The 15,626-nt window shown below is 43.0% G+C and overlaps 2 protein-coding genes across 8 annotated transcripts in view; one reads left to right on the top strand and one right to left on the bottom strand.

Annotated features, from left to right (window-relative positions):
• Positions 1–15,626, bottom strand: part of KLF9 (KLF transcription factor 9) — a 619,671-nt gene that overhangs the window by 494,689 nt on the left and 109,356 nt on the right. The gene's annotated exons all lie outside the window — the stretch shown is intronic.
• MAMDC2 (MAM domain containing 2) overlaps positions 1–15,626 on the top strand; it is an 82,946-nt gene that overhangs the window by 63,838 nt on the left and 3,482 nt on the right. For 4 of the 7 annotated variants that reach the window (XM_088653334.1, XM_060280041.2, XM_088653332.1 and 1 more), the window contains 3 exons: positions 3,308–3,401; positions 10,573–10,725; positions 12,898–13,157. In XM_088653334.1, the coding sequence (XP_088509460.1) occupies positions 3,308–3,401; positions 10,573–10,725; positions 12,898–13,157 (507 nt within the window). Of the gene's footprint in view, positions 1–3,307; positions 3,402–10,572; positions 10,726–12,097; positions 13,158–15,626 lie in introns of all 7 variants that reach the window. The other 3 variants (XR_015946239.1, XR_015946240.1, XM_088653333.1) reach the window with 3 other exon arrangements.

Genomic DNA, 15,626 nt, shown 5'->3' with positions numbered 1-15,626 from the left:
GAGAAGGGAGCTTTCCTTGCCCCGCTGTGGCCCCTCCCCCCGCCCCTTGCCCCCGCCCCTTGCCCCCTCGATTTTCATCCTGGCTACGCCCCTGGATGACTGCATCGTCTGCGTACAACAGAATGGGTATCCTTTGGTTTGCCAGTTTTGGGGTGTGAATGTCTGCTCCTTGCAGATGCGCAATTAACGGGTTTATGTAGATGTTAAACAGATGAGGGGCCAAAATGCACCCTTGTTTAACTCCCTTATATGATCTGATGGTATTAGAGAGCTGCCCCTCCCGGTTGCATCTTACTTGTAATCGTGTATTGCTGTATAACTTGTATATTAATAGGATGCTGAGCTTGTCCCAGAGTCGGCTTCTTAGGATGGAATCAAAGGCCGCTTTGAAGTCAACAAATACTGCAAAGAGCTGAGGGTTATGTTGCGTGGAGTATTTTTCGACCAGGTGTTGCAGGGTCAGGCAGTGGTCTAAGGTGGATCTATTCTGTCTAAATCCAGCCTGCGCATCGTCTAGTATGCTCTCCTTTTCCATCCAATCGCACAATTTTTCACTCAGGTATCTGGCGTAAAGTTTACTGATGGTATTTAAAAGGCTTCTAGGCCTATAATTGGCGGATCATCCCCAGGACCTTTTTTATAGATAGGAATGATAATTGAGAGCCCCCAGTCATCAGGAATCTGTAAAGTCATTAGCTGTAAAAAGAGCAGCTAATACAGGATCCCACCAGTCAGGATCAATTTTGAACAGATCCGTTGGAAGGAAGTCATTACCTGGAGCTTTCCCATTCTTCAGCATACCTATCAATGTTTGTATCTCATGGGGTGACACCGGAGGCCATGGCTGTAGTTGGTCATCTGGTATATCTAGTGAATGGGTTGCAGTAATAGCTTCCCCATACAGAGCTTGAAAATGAGATTGCCAGGCTGTCACTGATATACAACAAGATAGATGTGAGTGCTCATCCGTTGGATGGCCCAAGATTAATTTCCAAAATATTGATGGATTTTTTTTTGTTTAGTAGCTTCAATTAATTGCTGCCAATGTTGCTTAATCACAAGGCGTTTTTTCTTAATCAATAGTTTTTTGTAACTTTTTTAGCATCCACCATATGTTGCCTTTTATTATTTGAGGGATCTTCCTTATGATCGATAAAGGCGTTAATCAGTGTCTTTTTAGCGGTGATGCACTCTAGGTCAGGCCACTTTTTAGAAGGTATCCTGTACGTTTGGGAATCTGGGTGTGTTTTTGTGACAAATTCTTGAAGTCTTTTTATAAGTATTTGATATTGGGTAAATGCGTTCATATTGTTCAAATTGTATACAGTGGTACCTTGACTTACAAACGACTCAACAACTGAATTTTTCGACTTATGAATGGGGCAAATGGCTGCACGCTTATGAATTTCTTGACATCCAAACGGAAACCACTGTGGTTTTAGATAGGGTTGCTTCGACTTACGAATTTTTCCATTTCCAATGCATTCCTATGGGAAATCGCGTTTCCAATGACGCTTTTCGACTCACGAATTTTTCGACCTACGAAGGTGCCTTCGGGACGGTTTAAATTCGTAAGTCGAGGCACCACTGTAGTGTCCATCGTACTGTATTTCCATTCTGGAGACCCAATAAACGCTTCACCTGTCTGCCCATAAGCTTTGCAATCTTATACAGTACTATTGGCTTTAATATGTATATGTTGTGATTATTAGTGATGTTAAATTCTCGAGAATACACGCCCCATAAGACGACCCCTATATTTTGTGACTGCAAACTTTTGTGGTGGGGGACTGTCCAAAGTTATTGAGCTTTTTGGGGGGGTCACCACCACCAATTACTCTACAGCCTGCCCAACACTGCAAATTGCACACATTGCCATGGCCACCAATCATATGCATGCTCGCCACCAAAAGCCCACCTGCCCACTAGACACAACCACAGCGGATTGGACACACGCCTCAATGCTGCCATAAATCAATGCCCAGTTGCCACAGTTGCAGCGAATTGTCAGCAGACCTTGCCGCAGCAACCAATCACATGCCCAATCACAGCTGCCAATCTCCTGGCTGCTGACCCCAATCGCCCAACCCCCCTATGCTATCTGTGTATAAGAGGACCCGCTATTTTTGCCTATTATTTCTAAGGAAAAAATATCTACACTGAAAAATGTGGTAATATTTTGGAGAATATTCTCGATTAATGAGAGTATTAGATAATTTTCATTTAAAATATAATATTCATTTTAATGCATTGAAAATTATATAATTAGTTTAAAAACATGTTTATTCATGGGTAAACTTCTTCAGGTGGCCACCAAAAACCGTACAGGTACTTTTATTCAATGGAGCAATGCAGTGAATTCACATTCTTTGATTTTTTGCACCAAACTTGAAATTGAAAATTCAATGTGAATGACTCACATTAATCACTAAGCCTGCCACTAACCGTATATTTACCATCAACTTTGAATTTTAATTATGTTGTGTATTCATCACTGTATGGCCAAGGGTATAGAACTGCTACGGTAAGAATAAGGTCCCACCAAAATAGAAAAAAGGCTATTACACAGGGGTCGGCAACCTAAGGCCCATGGGCCACAAGTGGCCCACGGGGGTCATTTTACCAGCCCATGAGCCACCCCCGAACCGAGCCGCCTGTTTGGCAATTCCCTGTGCGCTACATTAAACTGACATTGCAGCGCGGCGACTTGCTTTTGCGGCACCGGAAATAATCTCTGCACAGACACCGGAAACTGCATGCACTCATGCGATCCAGCCCATGGAGTGATTTCCACAGGGGTGAACCAGCCCAGGCAAGGTAAGTCTTGCCGACCCCTGCTATTACATATAGTTGAAGTTACTTACACTAGCAGTATCACAGTTTGACTTATTATTTACTAGATTTTTAAAATGTGGCTTGTAAAACTGGTTCTTACATTAGAATTTAGTTTGTGGAGAATATTCTCCAGAGAATATTCTCACCTCATGTCACTAGTTGTGATACTATATATTTTATTGCCATCTGATCCTCTGGGATGAAGTGCTGTTTAAAATGTTTACTGTTTAAAAATGTAAACAGTAAAGAATATTTTTTACTAGAGCTAGTCAGGATTTATCATATATTCAGAAAAATATAAATGTTACTTAACACAGGCTTGTAGTCTTTTTTAGACTACATTTGTTCTAATGCCTTCAGCAGAGAACACTAAAAAAGAAATGCATGAAAGCTCTCTTCCTAGAAAAAGGAGACTACAAGGACTGATAAAACAAAAGCATTTAGAAACGAACATCTTTTCTATACATTTCAGGTGGTGTTTGTGAGCTGGTGTAGAAGCTTTTGGGATTGTGGCCTAGTGGCACTAGATGATGTATCAGTGAGTTTAGGAAGCTGTCAAGCAGCAGGTAAGTTAAATATGCATATGGTGTCCACAGTGTTTCTAAGAATTATCTCTTATTATTTCTCTTATAAAATTCCCTAATAAATTCCATATTTTTCTTTCAGAATATCTCACAACATACCACAGTACATTATCCTTTTAATTTTTTTAAATGATTTTATTTATATATTTCAAATTGTTACATTATTTTCCTATTTATATTTAAGTTGACCTCCCATCCACCCCTCCCTCCCTGGTTTCCCCAATTTTCCAAATTATGCTGTGTATTGTAGTTATTCTATACCTTACCTTCTCCACAGTGTTTTCAAGTGCACCTAGTTTTTAGAGGAGGAAAACAAGGGAAAAAATATTATGAACGAAACAGTGGATGTATGATTTTTTTGTGTGGTTCATGCTTAGGGTTGCCAGGTCTGCTTCCAAAAAATAGTGGGCAAGCGGGAGTGGGGGTGGGGTGGGGTTAAATTAAATTAAATTATATATTTTCTTACAAACATTTTAACACGTATTAAAATAATCACTTCAAAACTTTACTTAAAATTCAAAACATCAAATATATTATAATAAGATGTAAAATATTAAATTACATTTTACTTTGCTGTCGTGTGTATTTTTTATTTGATCAATTCTTTGTGTTTAAGGAATAATTATTTAATTTCAGTACAACATTGAGAAATATTAAAAAATATACAAAGTTCACACAGCTGATTTTTTATTGATGTAGAATCTTCAAAAGAATCCTCATAAAAGTCTAAAATTTTCACACGCATTCCTTCTTCACAAATAAAATATTGTGCAACAACGGGGTACATTTTGCGATTTCCCTTGTTTGATGCGTCAGTGGAGAGAGAAAATGGAATTCCAGTTTTAAGATCATTGAGAACCAACTCAATAGAAAAAGGATACAAAACCTCATTGACAATAGCTGATTATTTGGTTCTTCCACAAGACATCTTTTTTACAATTTCGGAATCATCAAAAATTTGCTTCATTAACTTAACACCGCAATCTTGAGCCAGGAAAGAAATATGGTGTTTGATTCCATGGTAAGTTTCAGCCATTTCAGCTACAGTCACTTTCTCACTGAAAGAGGAGTCTTTAACAATGAAAAATGAATTGATTCGCTTGTTGCTGGAAGCTATTTTCTCCTTATCTAAATGATTTTTTGTGCTTGCATGCTGTGTGACAGCTTTTATACCATTATATTCAATTGTGAACGTTGTATTTGTTCTGTTGGTTTCGTTGTTGGTAATCCATGCAAAAGTAGCTTCCCAGTCTTTGGTGAATTTGCACACTCCCCTCTTTCGTTTTAAAGAATTCGAAATCTCGCCGCTGTCACTCTCATCACTCGAGCCATTTTAGGTCAGTCAACACAAGCTACAATACATTTAAAAATGTTATACTGTACATAATTTTATAATCTTAATCTTAGGGTCATGGGTTCGAGCCCCCATGGGTTCGATTCCTGCATTGCAGGGGGGTTGGACTAGATTATCCTCATGGTCCCTTCCAACAACTCTACAATGCTATGCTTCTATGCTTCTTAGGGATCCTTGGGGCAAAGCTACCCAAGTTCCCAACAGGGGTTCCTTCTTACCGTTCCTGTATTAGGGAGGCGATTCTTGGGGAAAGGATCTCGCTCCCTCAGGTCGTCAGGCAAGTCTCCTCCAAGCCCGCCTTTCCCTCCCCTGCCTCTATCGGTAGCTGGTTTGCTGCTGCTCCTGCGCGTCAGGAACAGGAAGAGGCGTCTTTTTCTTTTGCGCCTCTCCCTTTTGTTCTCCCCGCGAGTCAGGAACAGGCGGGGCAGAACTCCGGCAAGAGGCGCCCCCCCATTTTTTAAATGTCTTGTGAAACAATTGAGTATGATTAATAATTTTTTCGGAGAATCGAGTTCAATGGATATTCTATCTTTGTCTCATTCTTACTTATGAAAAAAAAAGACAAAATGCGATTCTCCTATCCTTATTCTCTTAGACTGTACAGCTTTAGATTACGTACCATTTCATCATAAAGCTTTTGAATAAAAAAAATGTCCACTATTTTGTGGAAAAAAATAGTGAACATAATGTGAAAAAAGCGGTTTGTCTGCTCAAATAGTGGACACCTGGCAACCTTATTCATGCTGTGGCCTGAGGATCCATGTGCTTTTACCTCCCCCCCCAGGCAGCCTCTTTTATTGCTAGCGTCCCTTATCTCACCCCCAATCGCTTGTCGATCAGCTGTTCAGCTTTTTGCTAGACTCCAAGGGCTGTCATTGAAGTGGGTGAGAGAAAAAGAGACAGGAACTTTTCAGCTGATATTGCAGCTACAGAACAGAAGCAAAAGGGGTGTGTGAATGAAATCCTGCTCAAGAATGTGAAGGGTAGGTTTATATTGTAGCAGAGCAGAAAGAAGAACTGGTTCAAGCTCCAGTTCCGACATGCGAGGAGAGGGGGGAGGGGGACAAGCAAAGTATGTGTGTGTCTCTCTCTGTGTGTGTGTGTGAGAGAGAGACAGCCTTCAATGACTGGGAGTTGTGTGTCTATGTGTGAGTGAAAAGAGGATAGAAAAGCGAGTCAGGCTTTCCAGAAAGGAAACTGAGGAAGGGGAAAGAGGGAGGGGAGCACTCGACCACCCTCCTACCCCTCTTACCTGAGGGGGAGAGACAAACCCCCACCCCTTACACACCCGGCTGAGGGAGGGGACACCCCTCTCCCTGCGAGGGCGGGAAGCGCCCTGAGGCGAAAGTGTTCATCTGCCGGCTCGCCCTCCTGCATGCCTACCTTTGGGGAGCAGTGAGGTGGAGGCGGCAGCGGCCAGGAGGGGGGAGGATGAGGGAGGGCAAGAGTGGCGTGAGGGCCCCGCAGGGCGGCAAGGTGGTGGGGGCAAAGGCGAGCCAAGGGGCAGCGAGGAGGAGGAGGAGGGCACGGAGGGGCCGAGGCTGGGCTGGTAGCAGTGCTGCTGCTGCCGCCGCCTCTCCCACTTGTCCCCCCTCCGCTGCTGCTGGTCCCGAGCAGGAGAGGCGGCGGCAGCAACAGCAGCAGCACCATTTCGACTGCTCCTCGAAAGCTGCCGTTTCTCGCCATGACCGCCTGCCTCTCATAGGAGCAGCAGTTGGGAGAGACACAGCGCAGCGCTTCTCCCAACCGCTGCTCCTATGAGAGGCGGAGAACGGCAGCGCGGACACGTTCACTCGCTCGCTCTTTGCTGGGTGAGGCACAGGGTCTCTTGCCCAGCAAAGAGAGAGCGAGTGAGGAAAGTGTGTCTCTTTAACCCCATCGGGGCTGGGCGTGTCCGTGCCTCTGCTGCCGCTTCCCGCTCGCCGGCTCTGAAATGGTGGACACATCGAGGCTGGAAGAGCTGCCCTTTCCACCTGCGTCCTAATTCTTGTGGAAAGGGCGACTCTTCCAGCCTCGGCGCATCCACCATTTCGGAGCTGGCGAGTGGGAAGCAGTGGCGGCAGCAGTGTGGACACACCCAGCCTGATGGTGTTAAAGAGGCACGATTCCCTCACTTGATCGCTCGCTCTTTGCTGGACAAGAGGTGCTGTGCCTCACCGACAGGGTGACTGAGGGAGAAGCTTGGATCGCCATAGAAGATGGTTGAAAATTCCATCTCTCTGGTTCCCACGGGATAATTTACAAGGCTGTAGAGGGGAGTATGCAGCCTCCTGAAGTCTTCCCGGGGTACGGGAAAATGCAGTCTCATCTGCAGTTGCCCACTACCAGCTTCGACTTCGGAAGGAGGGAGAGGCTGGGGGCTCTGGATGGAAAGCCCCTGTGGGAGCCTGGATCCGCCGGATGCCGTCTCTACGAGCAAAAACAGGCTCCATTACAAGAGAAAGATTGGACATAAGTCGTGGACATGCTTCAGACAAGGAAAGAAGATTTATTTTGCTAAGCTCAGCCACTGAGAAAACAAAAGATAACAGAGGAATGAATAGCAAGAAATGGTATGTGGCAGAACTGAAGGGGGAGAGAACTTTATAACTCTGCTTTATTGTGCTTTACAATTTACTTAACAAAACTCCCGCCTGAAGAACCGTGAACAACATTTATAAAGCAAGCGAGATCGAAAAGTGGGAAATTGATTGAATATGGTTTTATTAAATATATAAACTGTGAATTGAAAACATAAACAATCAAAGTGTGTATTCTTGTATTCGCTTGGAATGTGGTTAAAGATTCTTCAAAATATGGACATCAAAGAGAAGCTTTCTCATTAGCGGTTGGAAACTTGTTAATAAACTTTTGAGTTATGACACAGCTATAATTTAGAGTCCGCCATATTGGCGATAAAGCCGGCTACGATATTAGTCAAAGGGGGAGAGAGCCATAAATAAAGACATTAGATGTGTGTTTATACTTCTGATGTGGCAAATCTCCCCTGAATAGGCTATATTGAGTAGCGATCTGGAGAAAACATCACAGGAGCTTAAAGATTTGATTTATGGGGACTGCTGCAAAGATGGCTGCTGCTGGCTGTGAGAAGGATTTTTGGATTTAAACATATAGCCAGCACGTGTAGAGACAAAGTCAGAAAAGCTAAAGCACAGAATGAACTCAGGCTCGCCAGAGAGGTTAAAAGCAACAAAAAGGGCTTTTATGGGTATGTCCGTAGCAAAAGGAAAAACAAGGAAACAGTGGGGTCACTCAGAGGAGAAGATGGTGAAATGCAAACAGGGGACAGAGAAAGGGCAGAACTCCTCAATGCCTTCTTTGCCTCAGTCTTCTCCTAGAAAGAAAAAAACGCCCGACCTGAAGAATATGGAGCAGATGATTCAGCAGGGGAAACACAGCCCAGAATAAGTAAGGAGGTAGTACAAGAATACTTGGCTAGTTTAGATGTATTCAAGTCTCCAGGGCCAGATGAACTACATCCAAGAGTATTAAAAGAACTGGCAGAGGTGATTTCAGAACCACTGGCAATAATCTTTGAAAATTCCTGGAGAACAGGCGAAGTTCCAGCAGACTGGAGGAGGGCAAATGTTGTCCCTATTTTCAAAAAGGGGAAAAGAGAGGACCCAAACAATTACCGCCCAGTCAGCCTGACATCAATACAAGGAAAGATTCTAGAGCAGATCATTAAGCAAACAGTCTGTGAGCACCTAGAAAGAAACTCTGTGATCACTAAAAGTCAGCATGGGTTCCTGAAAAATAAGTCATGTCAGACTAATCTGATCTCATTTTTTGACAGAATTACAAGCCTGGTAGATGAAGGGAACGCTGTGGATGTAGCCTATCTTGATTTCAGCAAGGCCTTTGACAAGGTGCCCCATGATATTCTTGTAAAGAAGCTGGTAAAATGTGGGCTAGACAATGCTACCATTCAGTGGATTTGTAGCTGGCTTACTGACCGAACCCAAAGGGTGCTCATCAATGGCTCCTCCTCATCCTGGAGAGTAGTGACTAGTGGGGTGCCACAGGGTTCTGTCTTGGGCCCAGTCTTGTTCAACATCTTTATCAATGACTTGGATGATGGGCTTGAGGGAATCCTGAGCAAGTTTGCAGATGACACCAAATTGGGAGGGGTGGCTAACACCCCAGAGGACAGGATCACACTTCAGAATGACCTTAACAGATTAGACAACTGGGCCAAAGCAAACAAGATGAATTTTAACAAGGAGAAATGTAAAGTACTACACTTGGGCAAAAAAAATGAAAGGCACAAATACAGGATGGGAGACACCTGGCTTGAGAGCAGTACATGTGAAAAGGATCTAGGAGTCTTGGTAGACCACAAACTTGACATGAGTCAGCAGTGTGATGCAGCAGCTAAAAAAGCCAATGCAATTCTGGGCTGCATCAATAGGAGTATAGCCTCTAGATCAAGGGAAGTAATAGTACCACTGTATTCTGCTCTGGTCAGACCTCACCTGGAGTATTGTGTCCAGTTCTGGGCACCACAGTTCAAGAAGGATACTGATAAGCTGGAACGTGTCCAGAAGAGGGCAACCAAAATGGTCAAAGGCCTGGAAACGATGCCTTATGAGGAACGGCTTAGGGAGCTGGGTATGTTTAGCCTGGAGAAGAGAAGGTTAAGGGGTGATATGATAACCATGTTCAAATATATAAAAGGATGTCATATAAAGGAGGGAGAAAGGTTGTTTTCTGCTGCTCCAGAGAAGCGGACACGGAGCAACGGATTCAAACTACAAGAAAGAAAATTCCACCTAAACATTAGGAAGAACTTCCTGACAGTAAGAGCTGTTCGGCAGTGGAATTTGCTGCCAAGGAGTGTGGTGGAGTCTCCTTCTTTGGAGGTCTTTAAGCAGAGGCTTGACTGCCATCTGTCAGGAATGCTTTGATGGTGTTTCCTGCTTGGCAGGGGGTTGGACTGGATGGCCCTTGTGGTCTCTTCCAACTCTATGATTCTATGATTCTATGATTTCTGGACGGACTTGGCAAGATGCCAGCGTGTGAAGAGATAGTGCTAATTTACAGAGGAATCATAGCCATAAATTAACACAGAAACATATGCGGTTTGGTCAAACTTGGTTGTTTGAAAAACTCAGGGGCTTGAAAGAAGATAGGAGGATTTTAATAGATTATTGGATAAGATCTGGACTTTATTGATTAGAAAGCAGTGACTATAAGAGGACTAAGCTTTCTGAGTCTGAAGCATGGGAAGTCAAATTTAAATTTGTATAATTTAGCAGAAGATTTGGATTAATTGTTTAATTGATATTTGTATAATTTGAAAATGAATTAGATATTTAAATTGGAAAACCTAATAAAAATGTTTATTTTTTTAAAAAAGCATTAGAGGCATTAGAGGGCCCAAACTGTGAGTGGGGAAAAAAATCCTATGCAAATGTATAATTAAGGTCATATTCTTAGTCTCCAGGACCAAGGCAAACTATATTTTCAGTCAGGCCTGCATTTGCTTAAGTACATTATTTGTCCATAAAGTTTATTTTAGAGTGAGAAGCAGGTGTGTTCTATGGCTTAATGCTGTTTTATGTAAAGGGATCCAAAGCCAGATTGCTTTCAGAATTTCAGAAAGTAGAAAACCTTGGAATACGTCGTCAGTGTTGCTTTTTAAAAGTGACAATTTCAAATAGATTAATGGATACTGCAAATTTTAGGTAACAGGTAAAGTTGGTGATGATGTCCAACCACAATGCCATATATGTGTGGTATTTCATACAGGGTTTGAACTGTACTTTGAACTGTAACTTTGTAAATTCTTTGTTACAGATATATTTCCTGCTTTTCCTGGAGAATGTACTTTTGAGCAAAATGAATGTGGGTTCATTCAGCAAAATAGAAACCGGAGTGGTTGGCATAAGAGAAGAGGTCAGACACCGACATCTTATACTGGACCCAAAGGAGACCACACTTCTGGGGTAGGTGAGTTAAACTAAATTTTTAGCTAGAGGGCATTGACTAAAATATGGAAGATCAGAGAATAAGACAGAAAGTTTTCTTACCCAATACATTTTAGGTAAGGCAGGACTCTCCAGAATGTTTAGGGTAGATAGTTTATTCTATAATGTACACAAGTCAATAAACCATACTGTAGTTGCTTATTCTGTAAAGAGGATTTACAGTTAAGAACCCAGACAAACCCCTTTAAACAGGTTTACTCTTTTCCTATTAACAAACAACAACAAAACTGATCTTGCAGATTGACAGTCTCATTTCTTTTTCAGTCCCTTCCAGTAAGCCTGGGCAGGAAAAGAACAACACTTGAATACGAATGTCATTATAAAATCTGGATTATTTATTCCAGTACCTTGACATTTTGCAGAGAATCTGCCTGGTGAGAGCTTTGAGGTAGCCAAATTTCGAAAAGCTTAGAAATGGGTTGATAATGTTGGCATACCCATGTAGACAGCAGGGCCCCGTGCCCTGCCGGCCGTTGTGCCGGGCGTCTCCACCCTCCAGTGCAGCCAGATTATACCGATCTAGACTCCAAGAGCCTAGATGCGCTGTAGCAGAGTCCACGTAGCTTGAGCGGCCACAGCGAGAGAGAGAGAGAGAGAGAGGAGAGAGAGAGAGAGAGACGTGTTGACATATTTACAGGCGTTTATTAAGCATATCTCAGGAGAGAGAAAAGCATGTCCTCTCCTTCTTCATCAGTACAGCAGAGAGCGAAGCAATAGCAATATACAACGGAAGTGCAGACAGACATGTGACATACAACAGCTACATGCCTGTCCCTTAAGATGGAACTGAATTCCCAACAGATAATAGAGCTGTGAAAATATTTTCTCTTTAAGTGCAAGTTTAACCTGTTGCAATGTCCATTTTTTTTGTGCACCCATTTTTTGTGTGCACCCAGTTTAGATTCTATCAAAACTTCAGGAGAGCTATAGGGAAATAGTTCACATAATTCTACAATTTTGCCTCTACTGTATCTTCAGTAGAAATATTTAAAGCATGGGTATAAAACAACTAAAATTAGTAATGTAGTACTGAGGCAATAAGTAGTACTGGTTTAGAAACCAAATAATGTGTTGTTTGACGATCTGTGTACCCCAGTTGGTTTCATACCATCTTCAATGGATTTATGGTTGTTGCCAAAAATAAATTTCTACTTAGGTTTAAAATATGATACAGATTACTTAAAAAAACACTTCCCAATAATATTTCTCCAAGTTCAAAGAATCCTCAAGCACATTGTTAACTAATGGGATATCCATAGCACCCAACAGCTGTTCTTGATATTCTTGGTCTCTTTCCATCTCCTGAGGTTGCTATCAATTCTTATTTCTTTCAGGATTGATTGGGTGGTCAAGAGGAGGAGAGACGATTTTTTTTATTGACAAACTGAGTAGCAAAGAAGAGTGGAATTGTAGCAATAGAGGCAGGAATATATGAACTTGTTGATTATTAGATGCAGGTTGTAGTTTGAACATAAAAAACTGCTGCCACTGATGATTGTGAAATGGTGACACTGTGAGAAAGCAATGCCTGGGTTCCCTAAGCAGCTCCAGTAGAGTCTAACTGAACCGTGAACAAAGCCCCAAGGGTAGGGTACTCATTACAGCAGTGTTTCTCAACCTTTTTTGGGCCAAGGCACACTTGTTCCATGAAAAAAATCACGAGGCACAACACCATTAAAAAAGTTAAAAAAATTAACTCTGTGCCGCCCTATATTGACTATATAATTATGACTGTAAGAAACACTTGCCAATTGCTGTGTTGGTTGCAATCTCCTGTAATAAGGCTTCACAAGCCGCTGATTTCTCTGCCAGCACAATCCTTTGCTCAGCATGTTTCAGGTTGAGCTCATCCAGCCAGCTTCTTTAAGTTTGTCTAAAACCACCCTCCCGTGGTGGTGGCTGTTGAGAGCTGCGCTCACCCCGCGTCGTGACCCGGCCGGCTTCCTTTCCAGCGGGTTAGTGCTGTGTATTGGCGGCCGCCAGGCACGTGACAATGCAAATCGCCCTTTTCGTCGCCGCACGTCGTGGCACACCAGCCAGCGTCTCGCGGCACACTAGTGTGCCGCGGAACAGCGGTTGAGAAACGCTGCATTACAGCATTTATGGAGGTGTGTATCTTTTTCTTTTAAAAAAGGACATTACATGTACATAGAGGCATCCAACATGATCTATGGACAGAAGACCCAGCTTGTTTCAAGGGTATTACGACGGACCGTCGGACATCAGTGTCTTACATTTTTTTATCACATGTATGGCTCTGGAACAGGGCTATTAAATGTTTATATGAAAAAGCATGGGGATAAGGACGAGATCCTCCTCTGGAGAAGGCATGGTGAACAAAGCATCACATGGTTAAGAGGCCAGATAGAATATACATGTGATAAATCTCATCAGGTAAGTTAACGCTGCAGCAATGGATCCCATGGGGGGATGTTTAGGACATGTTATAATTCACTTTTACTGCAGTTGCTAACACACATGCTAACATGCTTGCAACAGAGTCTGAAGCAACTCAAATGAATGGGAAAGAACCACTGGTAGAATTCCTTGACTCACTTCACTTTCCCCCTAGGATTCATAAGGAGGATTGTTATCTCTTTTCAATGCAGGTAAATCCAGTACAGCATTATGTGCTTTGGTTCCATAGCCAAGGTAACTCTTTATGGATTTAGGTAGCCATAGCCTGAATAACATTGGGTTGTAGTCCCAAACTGGCCCAGGTGTGTCCCCATGTAGTCACTTTTAAAAGTAATGTGGGAAAACCCTGTGTATACATCTAGTTATTTAAACCAACACAGTGAAAATAACTCAGGGGAACAAAAATATATTTTTTCCAGTTCAGTTCTGATTGGCCTTGTCTGCAAGTACAAGTAACCTTTGAGTGGCCCAAGCAAGGGAGCATGGTGACTCAAGTTAACAGTGAATAACTCTTGTAAGGGTGTTGTTGTGGCTACTCTTGAGTAAGGACCCCCAAGTCCGTACTTGTCTTTAAAGATTTTATTGTGCATAGTATTTACATTGCAGAGATAGCAGAAAACATGACCTCCTAGTCACTCGCAGAATCCGGGAGTGGACGTTTCCTGTTGCATGACCCGCACAAGAGCTTGGGCACCCCAAAACGCCTCCTCCCGACCTTACGTTTAGTGGCGCGCTTCAATTTGGGCACTGGAAGGGGCTGCGTATTCCCCTCCACCTGCTGGTCAGGGCAGTGCAAGGGCTCTCCCACATCACTGAGCCTTGCCTCCTCCATCCCGCTCACTTCCTCATCTCTCCCACCTGACCCACTGCTGCTACTCTCACTGGGCAAAGTACTGGTCAGCAGGATGGGGGGAGCTTCCCTGTAGGAAGGTCCCCTGACAACTCTGAACCAGCTGATCATATAATATAGGAGGACTTTCTTGGCAACAATGCCATCCTTGCACTTTTATGCTCAGAAGTAACCTTCATTGAGTTCCATGGTACTTACTCATAGACCTGGGATACTGCTATAATGCAGACCTGGCTGGAGCCACATATGATGGCTGAAGAAGCAGAAGGGATACAATCCTATGCAAACTTGGATAAAGTTTAAGTAAGCACAGTGGAACTTGCTTCTGTAAACATGCTCTGTATGTGGATCTAATGGTGCAATCCTAGGCATACTGCTCAGAGGTAAATCCCACTGAACTCAGTGGGATTTACTCCCAGGTAAGTGGGTACAGGATTACTGCCATAACTGTACCTGAGAAGCTACAATACTGGAAATAATAATTGGAATTTATCTTTAAGTTAAGGTATCTATCTGCCAGGCAGTCCTAATAGAATATATTTAATGTTCTGGATGTAATTAAGGATTTCCAACTTAAGAAATAAATAAAGATTTCATTAAAACACATTGGCCTGGGTCCTACCGTAGGTCAAATCAAAATCAAAATCTTTATTGCGTTAGCATACAGCCATAGCAAAATAAAACAAGAGCAAGACATAAAAGTCCTCCTAAATTCCCCTGAGATTCTAGCCCTGAAAGCTCAGCTGTTAACAAAGAATGTGAATCATTTCGCAAGTTTCCAGCAAATTTTATCCTACTTGCTCCCTACACTTACGAAACCTTCCCATGCGATTTCAACCTGGAAGAATCAATCTTGGTTCGACCATGAATGCAAACAGTGCAGAAGTAGGCTTAGATTTCTCCAGTCTGATATGAAATCAGACAGCACCCAGAGCAAAATCAGGGAGTTAGCCCAATTCCGCTCATATTACAAGAAGCTGCTCCAACATAAGAAATTGCTCTTTGCGAAAGAACGCTGGACGGCACTGTCAGTGGCCATTAAAACCCGTGACGACAAGAAATTCTGGAATTTAATTAATGCAGGTCTAAGACACCCCTTATTCATCGTTAATAACATCACAGCAGCCAGTTGGCACTCTCACTTTGCTCAGCTGTATTCCGCCCCAGATTCCGATGTCAATGTAGTCTCCACCCTCCCAGCATCCGCCTTGCCCACCTGGGAGCCAGTCTCCCCGGAGAGATGTGTACAACTAATATCAGGGGGTAAATCCCCGGGGGAGGATATGATACCACCTGAGGTATTCTTATCGAACCGGACGTGGTGGGCCCCTATTTTAGCATCTCTCTTTACCACTATTAATGCTACTCTTAAAATTCCACCTAACTGGAAACAGAGCATAGTCATTCCAATACATAAAAAGGGGGACCCACAAGATCTGCGCAACTATCGACCTATTAGCCTGCTGGACATAACATACAAGGTTTACTCTAGATTCTTGCTAGAGAAATTAATCGAGTGGGCAGAAGAAACAAAGCTATTCCACCCGGAACAGGCTGGCTTCCGTAAAGGTCACAGCACATCTGGCCAATGCCTT

Source organism: Zootoca vivipara, chromosome 10, assembly GCF_965207765.1.
Source record: "Zootoca vivipara chromosome 10, rZooViv2.hap1.1, whole genome shotgun sequence".
NCBI lineage: Eukaryota > Metazoa > Chordata > Lepidosauria > Squamata > Lacertidae > Zootoca > Zootoca vivipara.
The sequence above is the reverse complement of the archived record's forward strand: the minus strand, read 5'-3'. Positions and strand labels throughout refer to the sequence as shown.